At 41.8% G+C, this 19,501-nt stretch overlaps 1 protein-coding gene across 1 annotated transcript; it reads left to right on the top strand.

Annotated features, from left to right (window-relative positions):
* The first annotated feature begins 4,185 nt into the window (after positions 1 to 4,185).
* LOC105899891 (transmembrane protein 114) lies at positions 4,186 to 17,414 on the top strand. The gene is made up of 4 exons (XM_031575593.1): positions 4,186 to 4,442; positions 4,541 to 4,618; positions 13,928 to 14,065; positions 15,806 to 17,414. Exons 1-4 carry the CDS (start codon positions 4,190 to 4,192, stop codon positions 16,066 to 16,068), a joined length of 732 nt encoding a protein of 243 aa, XP_031431453.1. The 5' UTR covers positions 4,186 to 4,189; the 3' UTR covers positions 16,069 to 17,414.
* The last annotated feature ends 2,087 nt before the right edge of the window (positions 17,415 to 19,501 follow it).

The raw sequence follows: 19,501 nt of genomic DNA, 5'->3' as shown, positions 1-19,501 counted from the left end.
CTGGGGCACGGCCCGAGTAGGGGGTCGCCCACGTCGCCTGCAGCTCCTCGTGGACCTCCTCGAAGAAGGGGAGGGCACTAGGAGCTGGTGTGGCGGGGCCAGCGTAGAACTCCCCGTCCAGCAGCGAGGACCGCACACTGGGAGGGGGAGGGAGAGGGAGTCCGAGGCAGCTGGCTGCTCTCAGAGCAACCTTGTGGAGTTGCTGGCCCAGAATCCGTGACATAGCCGGGGGTGAGGCTACCCTGAACATCATGGCTCGTCTGCATGGCTTCCGCGACCGAGCTGTGCTCGTCGGAGTAGTCCAGCAGACTATCATCATCCGGTCCGAAGTCCAGCTCCAGTTCGGCCTGTGGTAGCTCCACCGCCTCTCGGCCCGCGGCCCTTGGGCTAGCAGGTGGCGGCGACGGGGAGAGGCTAATGGGTGAAGCTGCGGCTGCAAAGCGGCTGCTAACACTCACATTACCTAAGGCTGGAGGCACACTCGGTCCTACGAGGGTATTAACCCCGGATGAAGCCGGTGCAGCCTCCTCAGCGTCCTTGCACTCCCATAGCGCAAGGCGCTTTGTAGCCTTGGCTAGCGTCAAGCTAGCGCAGATGCCACAGGCAGGGTCGGCGCCTGAGAGCGGCGCCTCTGCGTGGGTCCTGCCGAGGCAGGTCACGCACCGACGGTGGCGGTCACCCTTGACTCGCACATGCCCACAGTCGGGGTATTGCCTGGACATCTTTGTTCTGAAAGAAGAAGAAAGTATTAATACACAAGCACACTATTAGCAACGAACACGTTGTTAGCAAGCTAGCAGGCTAGTCAGAAACTTAGCCAGCTAGGCAGCTAGGATAGTGGCTACTACTTCCAAAATCTAGTTGAGTCAACAAATTTTGCAGCGCCCTGAGCTAGTGAGGGTTAAAGAACCCGAATAACTCACCAACCCGTCGAGAGCAAAAGCACACAAAACTCTTTGACTTTTGGTAGCGTAGAGGATATACTCGGAGCTGGGGCTTCGTCTTGCGAAGTTTTTCAAAGAGGATGAATTCGTGCTGCGCGGATGAATTTATAGACTTCTGAGGGGGCGGGCCCAGGAGTAAGCGCAGACGAATCGCGGCCTTTCAGGCTAACGTCATGTACCATTCTGTTATATCGCAGTGAACTGCGATAAGGAACTTTCTTTTACACTTTGTTTATGAGTTAACTCTTCTTTCCAGGTTTATGCTCATATGTTATGACAAACCTGTTGCTGGCAATGAGACTAGCAGAGTTGCCAACGTTCTAGGCTGACTTGCCAAAACAGGTGGTTTTTGACGTGAGATGCACAATGAAAATGATTTTTATGCTTGCGTGAGGCAGGACATAAAAACATGACGTGAGAACGCATCGTTTGCTGGAAACAACAGTGTCGTGACTGTTATTATCATTACATGTAAACACTGGGGTGCCAGGAAATCTCTGAGTTTGTCGTAAACAAATATGGGAAAGTAAAACAATTATATCAGAAATACAACCTTGTACCCTCATCCTCTCCTTTAATCTTGTGCTCACCCTCTCCTTTGTGAACTATGTCTAAAATCCTGGACATGCCACTAATCATTGTATGAACCATTCCTGGGGATTGCGTCTATATGATATGTAATAGGATTTGTTTACCTATTACATTTCTGATCTGTTCTAATAGCTATTATTAAGTATATGAAATTAGGTACAATGCACACTACAGAGAAGATCACTTGTGAGAAGCCTAACACAAAGAAAACGGGGGTTCCAAAGTACAAAAGATATAAAACACAGTCAAGCAGTCCCTTTGCTTTGGCTCTGCCTCTGTCTGTCTCACCAGCTCCTTTTGTTTAGTCACCTGCATCTCTGTCTCTCTTGCTTTTCCTGTTTTCCCAGATCTTGGGCCTTTTCCTCACACACCTCTGACGATTTTGTCTAAGCTCACTCCACCTTTCTTCACTTTTCAGTTTAAGTGGTGTAACCTGTGTAGGTTCACCCTTCCACTACTTGTGGTTTCCCATAAACGGGTTCCCCCCCACCAGAGAGTCAATTTAAGGACTAGACAGAGGCTGATGTATAAAAATATAGGAATAGGTTTATTAATAAAACTATTTTCTCGGCTCTAGGCAGCAAGTTAATATAAACACAGACCAAGTCACTCACAGGCACCCGGTACACTGGAAAACACAGGAAATCAATGAACCAAACAACAGAGAAGATGGGACTGAGACGCCTCTTAGATAAGGTCACTATCCGGGCTGTGGGTAGAGGGTCTAGGGCCAACCACGACTAGGCAGTGGCTAGAGGTGTACGTCAGGGACTGGCCAAAAGGGGGGGGGGGGGGTTCTGATGGGGGAGTCAGCGTCACCTAACGGACGAACAATTAAGGTGTCTTAGCACGCTATGGTGATACACCCCACTATAGGGCACACTACTGGAACAAGTAAGATGTCTTAGCACAACCTGGTGATACACCCCACAATGGGCACTCTGACGCTGAGCACATTAAATGGGGGAAGGGGGGGGGGGGGGTTCAAGAAGGGCCAGGCCTATACGCTACAACCAGCGAACAGTGCCTCTGACACAGAGAGAATGGGACAGTACGGCCTTATAATAGCAGAGGCAACACAGTTTGCACATTGAAACAAAATAGTGACCTTGGGGTACGCTGTGACGCATTCAGTGGCTTTTTTATAGTAGGGGAAAAACAGTGATTGAACGCGCTGCACCAGAACGGACTTAAGCGAGGCCGGAAAAAGGTTCCCCAGTCCAGTGTGGCAGTGGAGGATAATGGAGGAGGACCCCCGCAGGTGCCATATTAAAAGGTTCACGTCAGGTGCGCAACACAGCTGAGAGGGGCGGTTCTGCCGCAGGAGATCTGGGAGATGCAGTCTTTCTCTGCACGGCCACAGTGGTTTGGGTGTGAGTGAACCACCTAAAGTATCACTTTTATTTGATATCCACATTTTTATTTGTAGAACAGGTTGTGCAAAGTATGCCCCATTTCGTAATTGAATCACTAATATTTGTTTCACCCTGCTTAAATGTCCTTGTATGGGCATTCATTGTTTTTTGTTATTGATATTTAATTTTCCCATCCCATTCCCATACTATGATTAATTGCAGTCACTCACACCTTAGTTTGCTTCCTGATCCCAGGTGTCCGAGCAAATCCAGTGTGGGGACCTTTCCTTTGTTACCATGATAAGATAACCATTTTGGATATTAAGCAGGCCAACTTGATCATGAATCTTACAGGTGCAAACAGAGTCTTTATTTTAAACTCAGCCAGGGAAAGAGGAATAGAAAACAAACAGGGAAGACTAAAAGAGTCACAGGGCGAAAGCTCAGAAGTATAAGTTAACAGATTTAAAGACTAGACTAGAAAAGATACAAAACCTAAATACACAGTCAAACTCAGCAAAACAGCACACTTCACACACACACATACACACACACACACAAACACAACACACTTCTCTTCGCCCCAATAGCGCCCAAATTTACCTTACCACTGGGTACATCCCCCTGGAACCAATCTCTCATGACCCAGCAGACTAGGTTACTGGTGTGCATAAAAGCAAAATGTAATATAAACAATAAGTTCTACATTAATTTGTTTATCTTCATTAACCCAAAGCCATAAAATATAAGGTTACAATACCATTTGTTTATTAGTCTATATTGCAAATCGCAATATTGTTCATAATAATCGCAATATGACTTTTTCACCACATCATGCAGCCATTTATACACATAAAAAAATTGGTAGAACTTTAAGGTAGGTACCTTTTCATTATGTGTGGTTTTTCAGCAAACTGAAGTGATTGACCAGTTAAAGTTTTATAGCGCAAGAAATGTTCCAGGCACTTAATTGCAATTTCATCGACTTCCAAGGTCAAATTTGTTGGCAAAAAGATGCTGATGCCTGAGAATCCAGTTGAGATCACCGGCACCATACACACACACTGATCTTCTGTATACTCCATGGCATCGCGGATAACTGTGTGTCTATGAGAGAGAGAGAGAGAGAGAGAGAGAGAGAGAGAGAGAGAGAGAGAGAGGGAGAGAGAGAGGGAGGGAGAGTGCAACCACATTGCCATCTCCTGGTTGAGGGCGGTACCTGTGACCATTCCTATATATAGATGCAGTTCATTCGTAGGGTCTGCCAGATTCAGGGTTGTGCCCAGAAGGAGTGCACAGATGCACAGCACACCCTCATTCAGAGCGTCAGTCTCACTTGCACCTCCTGGGCGGCAGTGCAGAAACAACAGAGACATGAGGCTGTCCCTGAGATTTCTCACCCGATTTGTAGGCGTCGTTGGACTCCTGAGCTTTGCATGTCTGCTGGTGGCCATTGGAACGGACTTTTGGTACATAATCCATGTCTCTGAGCAGAGGCACAACTCCTCTGTGTCTCTGAGCTCACACACTGGACTGTGGAGAACTTGTAACTGTAAGTTCACGTTTCATCTTCTGCCTCTTCATTATACTATATTTTTTGTGTTCATTACAAAGTTGAATTCAGAACATTCTGAATTAATTTTTTTGCAGTTCAAAGCCAATGCTCATCCTTGGTGAATCCCTTTAAAAATGGTGGAAATTTCACATATTCAGAGAGGCAAATATTAAGTAAGTATACTTTCCTCTGTCTTCAATGTAAAGATTATGTAGAAATTAAGCTTATAACTGTTTTCTGAAGCTCTTATTGGCTACACGTGGTTTTATATTATGTGTACACATAACTTATCTCTCAATCTGCTATTCTTTGACTAGATATAGAAATAGGTAACATTTGAAGTTTATTGTGGTTTTATTCTTTCTATCCACTGGATATACACTTACTCTCATGTGCAAGAGTCTCAATCTCAAATGCAAATTACCATGTCATCACACTTCCAGACATCTATCGGGAATGTTATTCAGAATCAATGTATTATAGGTACTTCAAAAGTGAGAGCAGTGGTGTCTCGAAGGACCATTTCTTTCAAAAATTGATCTGAACATTATTACAAATAGCTTTGGTAAATGTAAATTAAGCTTTCAAACGGCTTAGACCTGCCTCATTATCCCTTGTCTGATGTGATTACACATCTTCTTTCCTGTGCCTTACACAAGCCACTGGTCTCTGTTGGTATTGTTATGTCATGTTATGTTATGTTATATTATGGTTGTTATGTTATGCTATGGTAGGTTGTTGTGCGGTGCCTTATCCTAAGAATTTCAGTGCCCAGTCTGACCCTGTGTCATTCTGTGCATCTGACAATAAAAGACTTGTAACTTGTAACTGGTATTGGCATTCCTCAGTGTGGCTCAAACCAAACCGACTGGCACAATAAATTACACAGAGCAGTGAGCTGGAAAAAATATGGAAGACCAGGGATAGCGGATAGAGGGGAAAAAAATCCATGTCAAAATTCCATAACCATCAATTTGTATGATGTCATGACCACACTGCACAGATAATAGATACTCTATATAGTCAGGGTGCTGCTTGTGAATCATGTGTTAGTGATATTAATGTAGGTATCTGCTGTTTATATATCATTATCCGTATGGAATTACTATTTCATATCAGGTTATCTATTCAGAAGATATCATATGCGTTTAAATCATTATAGTTAAATAACTAAGATTATAGTTACATAACCAACTAATGTAATATGACATCTGTATTGTCATCCTTCCAATTTAACCCATTTCTAAAATGTGTCCTTTCTGTCTGAAAGGACACCCTGTGGGAAATGGCCAGAACATCAGATTAAGCCTGCAATTTGTCACACACATCTACAACATGAATCATAAAGACAGTTTCCTCACAAAAATCTAAATGAAATAATGCTGAATAGTTTTTCATGCAATCACTTGTATTGCCACTGGGATTTCTCAGACAGTCAGTCTCTGAAGTGTGGCTCCCTTATTTTCAGATATTGTCATCAGTTTCATGCAACAAAGAATAGGAATGTTATGGCAACGTGATTGTATTACAGAATTGTACTTTCAAAGGAAAGCTTTTCTTTGAGGAAGGCGTAGCTATTTCTGGTCAAACATTGACACTTTGAAGGCAGTGGCGGCTGGTGATTTATTTCTTGGGGGGGGGGGGGCGCAGTTGGGCGGTGCGGTTTAAATAGCACTCCACAATGAGAAAAAACACACGAGAGGTTTTGAGTAGAATATATATAAAAAAAACAAAGATTTATTTCATGAAAACACAGTGCTCAACACTGTCCATTAACAACTCTCAACAAACTGTAAAATTGGGCATGAGAGGTTTAGAGCCGAATGGTTTAAGAAACATTGGGTTGGGTTCCAGAGGTTTAAACATAGGTTAGTAAAGGTTTAGAGTAGACTAGATTCAGAAACATTGGATACTACAGGTTTAGAGCAGAATAAATTCAGAAACATTGTGTACAAGAAGTTTAAAACAGGGTAGATTAAAAAAAACGCAGTGTGTAGAGGTTTAGAGCAGAATAGAGTGAGAAAGACTGGATGATACTAGAGGTTTAGAGCAGAATAGATTCAGAAACACTGGATGATACTACATGTTTTCGAATGCCAATTCAGTACCCCTCGTCCAACTGCTCTGCAATACTCAGTCTTCCAAAGAGGTTTTGCTTCAGGGTGTTATTTAGATGGCTAAGGCCAGATTCATGCTTTTACATTTTTCAGTAAAGTGCTTTAGATCCCTCATTCCCGTTCTAATCCAGAGTGTTTCAGACCCAGGACTTTGGAATAACAAGACAGGGGACATGTCCCCTGCATCCCCAGCGTAAATGATGCCTATGCCTTAGGCTTTCCACAGGGGAGAGATATGAAGTGTGTACAACCCACTCTCTGCCAGTGACCCTGCATCTAAGGCCTCCATTAGCGGAGCTCAGCAAAGAAGAATATGCACCACTAATGTAAAAAAAAAAGGACAAAGGAAGTCCAGGTGCAGCCAGACACAAGTTGGGCGTCTGGACCTGCATTTAATCAACTAACTTTATTCATGCTAAGAATAGGATTGAAATGTTGTTTTTTTGGCATTGCATGTAATTACTTTCAACCCTTAAAACTATCACAAATTGACATACTGCCAAATGAATCTGATGAAACCAGGACGGTTTCCAAAGAAACACATAAAAGCCGTATGACAATTGTCATAGAAGTCCTCTGTCTGGCAAGTACTAGTGCTATACGGTCTGGCATTCTAAATTGATTGATTCTTTATTGGGTCTGTTGTGAACTACCCTTAATTGACGATCATTCAGTAAAGTTAGAGGGGTGTTGACGTTAATCTCATTAGAAAACCTTGGCTAACATGGCTAGCTAATCAGGCAGCAAAGCTGAAGAGTCTAATTTAAAATGGTATATTAACATTAATGTGTAATTAAAAAGAAAATAATTATTGCTGGTCTCGTTATTGATAATGGCAGGTTACTTGAATACTTTAATATGGCTAACTTGTAATAGTTAACTACGCTGACATTTTCCAAATGAGGGCAGTGTCTGCCGGTTCTTTAGATGAACAAAAAAAGTCTTTTGAATAAACAGTTAATAAATAATAATAATAATAATAATAATAATAAATAGTATAAATAAACTAAGTTTGGTCTCTCACCAGGGTCTGCAATTCCTGGGAGGCACTGATGATGATTGCCCAGGAAAAACCCTTCCTGTATTCTCCACTGAGGGAGAATGTGAGGGAGTGTTGAATTGACCCAAAATTGGGAGACGCAGATGGGAAATCATTTGACACTGATTGCGAGCTCTTGACCGTAATCAGACAATAAGGAGGAAACATGAACATGGATGTCCTTGTAACTTCCTTCTTTGAAAAATCTTGATACTGTAACTTCTGTAGGCTTTAGGTCTAGTGTCAGTTAAGTACAATCTGTAAATAACGCAAATTGCTGTTTAGAGCTACAATACAATTTAGTTGCAGGAGGTGATTCAGAAAAGGTAGCTAGCTAGCCATGTTAAATAAATGGCAGATGACCCAGAATACATCATCAACATTCCAGACATCATTGAGAATTTATGGAAGGTGGTGGCACTGACATTCCCATAACCATTTGGCGAAACCATTGAGATGGTAGTTGCTTCTGCTCGAGGATTTTCTGAGCGAATGGCCACAGTGGGAGGGTGTGTTGAAATCAGAGAGACACTGTGGGTGCCTGCAGGGGCGCAGATAGCACTGGGGACGGGGGGGACATGTCCCCCCCCAGATTCATAGTGACCCCGATCCGTCCCCACCACTCTCCCTACGTAAGGCGACAATCATCAGTTAATAACTCTGCACAGCTGATTAGGCGATGTTAGCGTCCCCCCCAGTTCAAAAATCCCATCTGCACCGATGGGTGCCTGGCAAATCACTGAGGATGCCGAACATGGGCTGCCATGCTAGCGAGTCCTGAAGCTAAAGCACAATGCCGTGGTATAGGAGCTGATTGATATGACTCATGGAGAAAATGGCAACTCCTGTCACTGACGCACTCACTCACTCTGAATGCAGGCTCTGTTAGAGTAGTTCCAATCCTACAGTTCAGTTTAAAAGCTATGTTCTGAGTTCTGAGTTCTGAGTTCCGTGAACCTTAGCCATGGCAGTTCTTTATTCCCTGTTCATTCATGTATACTCTGCAATTTAAAGGGGTGTCACAAATGTTCTCTGAATGTGACTGGGCTTTATGGCAGAGAATATTCCCTATTCAAGTGTGTGTGTCACGGAAGAGACAGCACAATGTCTTCATTCAGAGCGAAATTGGAATGACGGAATCACAGAATTGAACACATGGATGCCAACGTGCTGCCAAATAACTCTCTGGAGATGGTCTTTCATGATGAAAGCTCGCATTGCCGCAATCTTAGGTGGGGAGAGTGCTAGATCTGAAGTCGTGTCTCCTTTACTATCATTCAGTGTTCCCTTCTCTAGAAGAGCTGTGCAAAAAAACACAACCATGTAACTCCACTTTTTCACAGAGTTATCTTTCATCAGGAAAAAATCTACCGACTGGTGAAAAATGGGATAAGGCAGCTGTCAGGCAACATGTCAGCTTCGCGAAGCCCAAGAGAGAGGTTACAGGCAAAGGGCAACCATCCATTCTTTCAGAAGTTCACTTCCAAGTGAAGTGGCCTACGCCTTTTTTAATCATAGATACATTCCTCTCTCACCCTTGATGTATATGTGAAGACAAACATAAAGTAATGCATATCCCTGAGCAAATAGCATACTTTGTCAAGGCAATGTACAGCAGGGAAAGTGGACGAGGGCCTTTTTGTTGTTTAAAAAAAAGCTGTAAGCATTGGGTGTAAAACAGGGGAAGAATCTTTTGATAGATTAATGCAAACTCTAGAAAAGTTAAGCTGCTACTCTGGGTATAAGTTAAATGTAACAAGGACACAGACACTCATTTTCCATACCACACCAACACAGAAACTAAAAAAACACAGACTGAGATGGGAAGCAAAATCACTTAAATATTTGGGAGTCAACATAACCAAATACCTTTTAGAACTATATAATAGTAATTATGAAGAAGTAAACAATTTGATAAAAACGGATATAGAGAGGTGGTCTACTTATCCCATGGATCTCACAGACAGGATAAATGCAGTCAAAATGAATATACAACCCAGGTTATTATACCTGTTTCAATCACTCCCAGTGGAGGTGCCCCAAGCACAGTTCACAAAATGGGACAAATTGATATCCAGATTTGTATGGGAAGGAAGACGACCTAGAATACGCTTTACCACTCTCCAGCTACCTAAGGATAAAGGAGGTATGGCACTTACAAATTTGAGGGAGTACTTCTATGCAGCACAAATCCACCCACTTCTATGTTGGGGGAATAATACCGCTATAACCCGCTGGAAGGATATAGAGTTATGCACTCATACTTACCCATTCGAAACATGCGTAGGTGAAAGGCAAACCCCTCTACAGCTCAAGGATCAGATTGATCCATTAACATCTTTTACGCTAGATACGATATGGCACTCAGTTGCTAAGCAGTTGAAAATAGGTAGGGAGCTTAGTCTTCTAAAATGGATTGCATTTGAGGATGGACACGACCTATAGAGGATGGGTAAATGATGGCATAACGGCAACATGTATCATTATCAAGGAGGGGGTAATGCTGAGTTTCCAAGAAATAAAAGATACATTTTGTGTAAGGAACGCAGATCTGTTCAGATATCTACAGATGAGGGACTATTATGATAAAAAAATAAGAAAGAAGGATGGAGAAGTTCATCCCCTGATCAAGATTCTTGTGACGTCATACTGTAGAGAAATACCTAAGGCAATTTCAATTCTTTATACTTGTTTAATGGAATCCAAACAACACTCACCATGTTATATAAAAGCTAAATGGGAGAAAGAGCTAGATGAGGAAATCTCTACTGAGATTTGGTATGAAATGTGGAAATGTCACCAGACCACCACACAATCACATAAGTGGAGAGAGTTTGCCTGGAAAAATCAGATCCGTTACTTTATCACTCCCTTAATTACAAGTAAACAGTCGTCAACTCCGCAAACATGCTGGAGACGATGTGGTGATGTGTCACCAAATCATACACATATTTTTTGGAGCTGCAAGAAAATAGAACCTTTTTGGAGAGAGGTACATGAAGTTGTATGCCAGACCCTGGGATATCCAATTCCCTTTACATGTACAGTCTTTACTTAGGAAATTTAGTAGTGTGTAGCTAGAGATGACCTATATCTGGTGAAAATTCTTCTTACAGCGAGCAGGAAGACAATCACTACAAATTGGCTGAAAGCAGACATGCCACTATGTAAGCAATGGCTATCTATAATCGAGGAAATCCAGGGGATGGAAAAGTTAACATACAAACTGAAATTGAAAGAAGAGCTATTTGCTAGGAACTGGGGAAAATGGATACAAAATGAAACATATGTAGACATGACTGGATAATAAATTAAATATGAACATTATAGAATACTAAGAATTATATTATATAGTAAAGGACCCATATATTTATAATATGGCTCCTGTAAAGTCTCCTCCTGTTAAAGGCGAGGTTCACCCTTGTATGTCTTTTCATTTTTCTTTCTTTCTTTTTTTTAAAGTAATTTATTTCTGTTAACCTATTTTCCAATGTATGTTGGTACATTATTTCTGTTACTGTATGTACATTATGTTTATGTGTCTTACTTCCAATAAAGACAAAGTTAAAAAAAACTATAAACTCAGTTTACTTAAGGTCTAGATTCATCATCAGGCAATACATCATTTCTGAGTTTTGGATTACATTTCAGAACCGAGACTAATTAAATTGATTCCAAAGCAAAGCACTGCACTGCAATGCATTGAAGTCTTTATACTCCTAATACTTTTCAATGCATAATCTAAGTTCATTCAGTGCTTCATTCTCACTACTTAATGTCCAAAGGTTCAAACCCCATTTTGTAGGTGTTTTCAGTGTGAGGTAGGCTTTGTATATTCGGATTCTCTAAATGTTTTGTGATGTTTACACTTTTAGTAGTTTCTCACTGATACAAATAGTAGAATTTTTGTGACCGTAACATTCTAAAAAATTCTAAGACATGATTAAAGCATCGCAAAGTCTAGATAGTATTGTTTAAGGAATACAAAGGATAGATTTTCTTTAAGTCAGACATAGTGTGTCATTTAAGATGTATTTATTGTGATCTTTGAGCACTGTTGTAATTCATCTCTATGATGAAGACAAGCAACGTTGAACATTGGTTTTCTAAAGACAACAGAGATGGTTTGTTGTAATTGTTAGGATTTGTAAATGTTAATGTAATGTAGTTTATTTAGATTTGCATTATAACAATGATTAGCTAAGTAATATATCAGGTAAGGTGTGGAGCTGGCGGCTCATTGGAGAGGGGGCGGGGACCTGTAGTGGGCCCTAATACAGCCTATCATGGACATGCAAAACAGATCCAAGGGGACATTTTAAGAGACGGAAGGGCAGAGAGAAATGCGGATTACAATGAGATGTGCTATTTCAGCACCATGGACAGGACATTGTATTGTTCATTTAACGGCGACCTGCTGAAATTCAAGCAGCACAACTGCAAATAGATTATGTCAGAACCATGGTCAGCGCCATGGATTTTAATAAAATAATTTGATAATTTGCTCAAACCTGAGTCAGATAAAATTAACGGGCAGGCAAGGATTGAATACTAATGAATACAGATGTGCAATACAGCCACGCAGCCATATAGCCTACAGAATTAAGCCACAACAACCTACACACAACATCAAACAACAAGTGGGGAAGCAATGTGTGACCTGCCGTTATTACACCAACCAAGGAGACACAGTGGTTTACATCATTACCAATAATGAGTATGAAACTATTTACTAACGATGTTTCCATCCAGCAGCTGGAGGATGGATGGTTCTGTTTCTATCCAGCAGATGTCAGTTTGAATCCAATCCGGCAAAAACTAAATGGAATCCATTGTAGCCTACACGAAATGTCCAATATCCAAAAACTCCAACACGTTTGAACATGCCAAACTCGAACGCATTCTCGAGCGTGATCTTGTTGCACTATCCTCCTCTCATTCATCCTCTAAAAACTTTCAGCCACCTTGTTCTTATCAATGGCAATATCCCTCTCTATGGATAGCAATGTGAGGTGTGAGAGTCTAGCTTCATGCATGCCTGGTTTTTAACTTCAGGCGGCTGAAACTGAGTTCCGGATTTGCAGTGGTGACGTAGTGTTCTGCAAATACGATAGAAAATAATTATATTGGGAAATGCCCTTTTTTCATATCGTTGCAGATGGAATCATCGTTCGATAAATGGCAGAACAGATACTGTGGTGTTGAGTTTTAATCTGCTGCACATAGAATGGAAATTCATCCAACACGCGCTTAGCTGTGGACACGTCTCAGACTCCAGCATAGAAGTTGGCTAGATCCTGTATTCTACTGGTTGCGTCATCTGCGGCGACATTGGACAGTTTCGCAGCAATCAAGACACACAGACAAACTTTATTCAAAATATTCTACGGAACAACAAAAATGCATGTTCTGTCAGGCAGATTGGGGCCAAGGTGGCCCCGTTTGTACCTAGAGGAACCGTGGGCCTGCCCTGGGGACCCTCATGCCCTCGCTCCGCTACTAAGTGTGATACTTTGGCGGCAAAAATAGGGTCTTAGTTGTAAGTGTGGGATATTTTCATATGAATATGGGATAGTTTTACCAGATACCTGTTGAATGAGTGTAAAGATTAGCTTTGGGTTACATTTCAGATGAGGTAGAGATTTAAAATAAGAGGGCGTAGCTTGGCGTGACCTAAGGTAAAAATGGGTGTGGTATTATATACCATGGAAGTCTTTGATTTGGGTGGGGTCAGAATGGAGAGGTCAGGTTTAATTGGCTGGATTGGTCAACCAAGCAAAACATAGATGGGAGGTGCTAATTACAGGTTTAAAGATGTTGGCGCGAGTGTAATGTGGCAGATCTATTTCCGGAATACATCTCTTTGCTGTGGCTTAATGTACTACAGTAAATCCGTTGGAACAACACGTCCTTTGTCTTGACTTTCTGATTGTGAAAATAGTTTAAGACTTAGTATTGGCCACCACATAAGCACTAAAGTACTGCTAGAATTTCAAATCTTGTTTTAATTTTTGTTTCATGTCAGTATAACACATTCTTTAAGCTATTATTTTGTGAGGAATCCTGATTCTCTTTGGTCCTTGGAGATTAAAGTGTGTGCAAAAATCAACGTCAACAAACACAGCCCCTTCAAGAGATACATAAATAACAAGACAATAAAACAATCGTATAGCCCGATTGAGAATAAACTCAATTTAGAATGGAGTAAAAGGCAAGTTGAAAAGAAAACAGTGATAATAACGACGGGAACTGATTAAGTGGTCATGTTCAAAAACACCGATGATCTGATGATTCTGCCGTTGTGATGGCTCTGCTTGTCCCCACAGACCTGCACGGCGCTTTCCTGGTGTTGCTGCCTCTCAGCGTGATCATTATGGTGGTGAGCAGCGTGCTCGGTATCATCAAACTGTTGGCAAGGGCGCGCCGGCTCCTGGTGGTGACGGGAATCCAGCTAATTTTCGGTGGTAAGGGTTTTCAACACTCCCCCCCCCCCCCCCCCCCACACACACCATCCCTCCCCACTTCCCTATCCCCAGCGGAGTTATAGCTCAGGGCAATGGTGCTGTGCAGGTTATAGATTTCTCCCCTTACGCTGGTGCTTTTTTTAAGCATCCATGGGTCAGCAGTTTTTGGTCTGTCAAGCCCAACTGTTTGATTTAAAGTCAGTAACCCCAGCCTTAATTGAATAATAATACCGTGCTGCTTGTGGCTATTGGGCATTCCCGTAAGACACAACACAAAAGTAGACAATAAAATGGAAAAACAAACCTTTTGTCCCCATCTCTTTTCCCCTGGGCACTTCAAATCGTTACTCAAGAACCTCTCTTCGTGATGTAGCTTCATCCACCAGCCCTTCACCGTATCCTCAGAGTCAACGCCAGAGGCAAAAGAGCCTAAAGTAAAGGCTCCCCAGAATACTACTCAATACCTCAAAAATAATGTATTTTATTTTATTTATAGGAATTTATACTCTCATTATTGGATATCATTAATGTCAACCTTATCAAGCATGAACAGATGGAATCCACCAAAACCACAAAAATAAACATCAGCGCAAACCAGTAAGGGCAGTGTGAAATTAAAATTGTGTATGTGTGTGTTCAGAGTGAATGTATGTTTGAGAGTGTGTATGTGGGTGTTCAAAGTGAATGTCTGTTTGAGAGTGTGTATGTGTGTGTTCAGAGTGAATGTATGTTTGAGAGTGTGTATGAGTGTGTTCAGAGTGAATGTGTGTTTGTGTGTTTGTGTATTTCTGCTCTTTTCATCAGAATGTATGCCCTGTTATCCAAAGTGTGAACCACAGGTCCCAGTGCAATGTACAGAGTACAGAAACTCTTATGCAACATGACAAAAATATATTCTTTCCTTATTCTATAAGGGGAGTGTAACACTAAATCAAAAGGTGATATTGGAATGATTATCTATGTTCAAATAATTCTTGTAGAGAGGATTTTGCCAAATCAGATGAATCACAGCAGGTTGTTCCACCACCAAGAGACCAAAAATGAACCAGTAAGGTGGAAATGCTCAGTGTTTTTCCTTGCAGAGGAATATAACGGGAGAGACTGAGCATAGTGCCTGAAAAGGGGAATTCAGGGAGACAGGTGCTGATCTGGTGGCTACTAGAGGCAAACATCACTGGCTTGATTATAATTGGAGAAGCAAGCTAAAGCCAGTGAATGGCATTAAACAAAAGAGTGGCCTGTATCCCCTTTAGCTAACTGAAGTTTAGACCCATCATGGTGTTACGTATCCTCTTTAGCTAACTGAAGTTTAGACCTGTCATGGTGTTCTGGACTTTCTGCAGAGGCTTCAGCTTTAGCTTTAGAGAGAGACAGAGATCCAACAACAGACATCCAACCCCTTAAACTCATTTGTCTTTGTGGGTTTTTTTTGTACTAAAGGCCTAAAGAGAAGAGGCACTTCATATGAACAATGTATGAAAATAGTATGAAAATAGTACTGTCTGTAATAAACATCAAGAGGATAGTAGCGGTCATATTAGTATGTTTTGTTTCCTTTTTAATTTGACTTTTTTTTGTCTGACTCACACATACACTTAAACTCTACAATACTGAATTGCTGTCTCTCTCTTCCTCTCTTTCTCTGTCTCACACACAAACACACAAAGCAGTTTCCTCTCTCTTTCTCTCTCTCTCTATCTATATATATGTACATATATGTTATATATATTTGTGTTGTAGCCCTGGTGACCATGTGCGGTGTGTGCATCTACGTGGCCTACTGGGCTGCAGCCTACAGGGAGGCAACCAGACTCGACCTGGCTCTCAACGGCGACGGCACCAAGACCCTCGATGATGGCGTGGACATCCGCTTCGGCTGGTCCCTGGCACTGGCCTGCGTGTCGAGCCTGAGCGAAGCCCTCACGGGCGTCACGATTCTGGTCATCGCATGGAGAATGAGGCACCAAGAGCCGAGAGAGGACCAGGGCTTCGAAATCCAATAACACAAATCAAATCAAAGACGACATGTTCATCCGACAAAGACGGATCATCTGATTTTGGACCAGGGGGATCCTCAGGGACCAAATGGCTCCTGACCATCTGGAGATGCTAGACAATGACCTCAGTCTTACAGGCAGCCCTAAAGGCAGCAAATGTTAAGAGTCATTTTAGGCAAGGCAGACACACCGAGCATTGGGTTACAGTTCTGGTTCTGACCTTCATTAGGAGATCACACCTCAAGTGTCATGGCTCTTGGGGATTTCATGTAGCTGTTAGCACCTCTCCGGAGGGTTGTCATGACGAAACAGCATGAGATTAATGATGTGGGTGGAAGGGTAAGGCTAGGTGAGAAATAATTACATTGGTGGGACTGTATACTATACTGGGGAACACAGCTGTCTATGCCTTGATTGTGTATATACACACACACACACACACACACACACACACACACACACACACACACACACACACACACACACACACACACACACACACACACACACATACACAGTAAATATACACACAGCTACTCAGTCACACTGTGATGGTGTGACTCTTACACAGGCATGCAATACATACAAACACATACCGCACATTGTACACACACAGAAACACACTCTTGTGTAATCACACATGCACCCAAACACACTCATGCACACATCCTGTACATACATATGCATTCATTTTTATGACGAGAGATAAATTAACACACATATGACATATCCACTCAATTCACGATAAGTATTTTCTTGCAGCCACTTTACAGATTTAATTTGCACAGCAGATTTATTTTTATCACACACACACAATATTCTACAGTACCTAAATGTCTTTGGTATTTACGTCACAAACGCTCAGCACAACAACAACAGATTGCTATTCGTCCTTGTAGAATGGTAATTATATTTAAGTAAGATTGATAATCTTGTAATTAGTTACCAGGTCTACCATATGGATCAGTGACTGACCCTTCAAAAGAAAGGAATTAGGAGCAGAACATTGAAAACTGATAGGATAGAACCCCATGCCTTTGTGCAAACCTGCTTCATTCGGCTTTGGAGAGATAACTTTCCTCTCTGGAAAGTTATCGACACCCAACTGCGGCCAGTTGCCTTCAAAACTTGTATTCCTGCTGGGATATAAACTGACTGGATGTTCAAAACATAAATGTATTTTATATTATGGAATGAGCTGTGGTGTGCCTAATGTATACTTACCATCAAGCATCAAGTGTTGAGAAGTGTCATAGAAGAAAACTTTGTTCATGCATTTAAAAAGTGACATAATGTTCTTGTATCAAATGAAGTCTAAACAGTATTATAAAGTTGTTTGTTTGTGTTGAGCTGCGGCAAATAAATCTGTAGCATCCGCTTTGGCAGAATTTGCAGTCCCAGTGTGCAAATTTACTATTCTTTGCACCACTGCGATTTGAACCTCAGCATGATATATCCTTGCAGGGCCAAGACATTTACACTCAATCATATGGACACGGCATAGCGGCATAGCAGCACATCACATCACATCGACATAGGATCAATTCAAAATTTCAGGACCAACCAATTTGTGAAGGTGGTAGGGGCGGATGATAGATGGCCCGACTGTCACAGCACGTGCAAAAACACTCCAGTTCTGTATCACTTCTAGGAAACAACCATGATTGAGATCATGTCTTTCAAATTGCCTCAACATCAAACCACATCTGTTTTGTTGAGATGAAAAGCATATTTCTAGTAACCCTCCTCAGCACTGTGGCACTCTCATATTGATTAAATGAATTCCACTTCAATTCATATCAGTAATATTTTAAAGGAGACATATGTAATACATTTACTGTACTACTAAATCCTAAAATGAACATGTTATGTCATCAGAGATTAAGGAAACATGCAAAACTGAAATACTGGCTGCTCCAAAAAAAATCCCATTCCGGAACGGAACATCTGTGTGTTGGCCTGTTCATTCCGCCCACTGCCCATTTTTCCAGTGCCATTTTGACTCCCCAGGAGGAAGACAGATAGGAACGCGAACACAGCGTGCGACCGCCATGGAAGTAAGCAAATGAACTGGACCAACAGAGATAATGTTTGATTCTACCCGACCCAAATAAGCCTCTGATATAAATGATTCTTGATTTTGAATGCATAACCTTTTAGTTTTTCTTATTAGACTGCATGTGTTAGATCCATGCAATAGCTGATGCTTGTTGTGGGCTATACACAGAGATAGTAGCTTCACCAGCATGTACCCTGAGGGTGTGCGCTTCTATCAGTAAGTTGTTTTCTTCTGAATTGGCTTGATTGAATTAGCTTGCCGTCAGAAGGATAACGTGCTGCAAACCTTCCATGTACAAAACGTCTTATACTTCAATTAGGCTACTTATAGGTTTGTATCCTGCAAAATGTAACCCTTCCAGCAAACCACAGATGCAAAGTTCAATACTCTGCGCATTCTCAAATTGCTTCGTGACTGTCATCACGGTCAGTTTTCAACATCCACCAATCCTCATAGACGTGAAGGGACCGGCATAGGTCATAAGAATATGCCATAGTCAATAATTCAATGATATTATACCTAGTTATAATTGTTACTTTTATTTGGATTTAACTAGCATGTAAACTTTCCTTGGTGAATATACTTTGGGCTGACCTGGGGAGTGAGGTGTGATATTAGACTCTCACCTTCCCCCCCAGGTCGAGACAAAGAATCCTGCATGCATGGCCCATTTGAATAGACGGTAACACCCCTTAGATATCAGTGTATTTAACAGACTGTTCCTCAAGGAATAAGTCAGATATACTGAGGTGAAGTTCTGTGAGGGAGGATGGATCCTCAGTCTCTGTCTCACAGTGGTCGGCCGCCATTCTTCAAGAATAAACCTGAATCCTGACTGATCAAACCTAAGACTGAATCTTCAATATATGGTATAAATGATATCCCATTAGACGAGACGACACACGATTTTGATGTGGTCTTTAATTGGCTTTTCATAGAAATGGTGCTGGAAGTGAGCACCTGTGGTCCAACACATTTAAGGACATCTGAGGTAAATTTGGATGCTAACTGGATGAACCTAACATGAAGATGTCAGCCATGTGAACCATGTCCACTTCAGTCTTGCCTTACCTGTATCTACACCTTGCTGTGTGCCCTACCTGTATCTATACCTTGCTGTGTTTGACCTGGATTCTGTGTCCTGGGATTATCGTGTTCGTGTTGTCCTCTGGTTTCATCGAAGTGAGACTTTTTTTAAAATGAAAACTCTTCACTTGGGTCTTTCGCCTGTGATCATTACAGGAGGGTCAACTGGGGACACCGGTCCGAATAATATGAAGGACAAACAGTGTCTCCTGAGTGTACAGCACACAATGGCACACTCAGTCACATCTCAGGAGCTCTCAATTTAAAATGAGATAATTGTCCTTTTTAGTGTAG

The sequence above is a fragment of the Clupea harengus genome, chromosome 1 (assembly GCF_900700415.2).
Source record: "Clupea harengus chromosome 1, Ch_v2.0.2, whole genome shotgun sequence".
Taxonomy (NCBI): Eukaryota; Metazoa; Chordata; class Actinopteri; order Clupeiformes; family Clupeidae; genus Clupea; species Clupea harengus.
The sequence above is the reverse complement of the archived record's forward strand: the minus strand, read 5'-3'. Positions and strand labels throughout refer to the sequence as shown.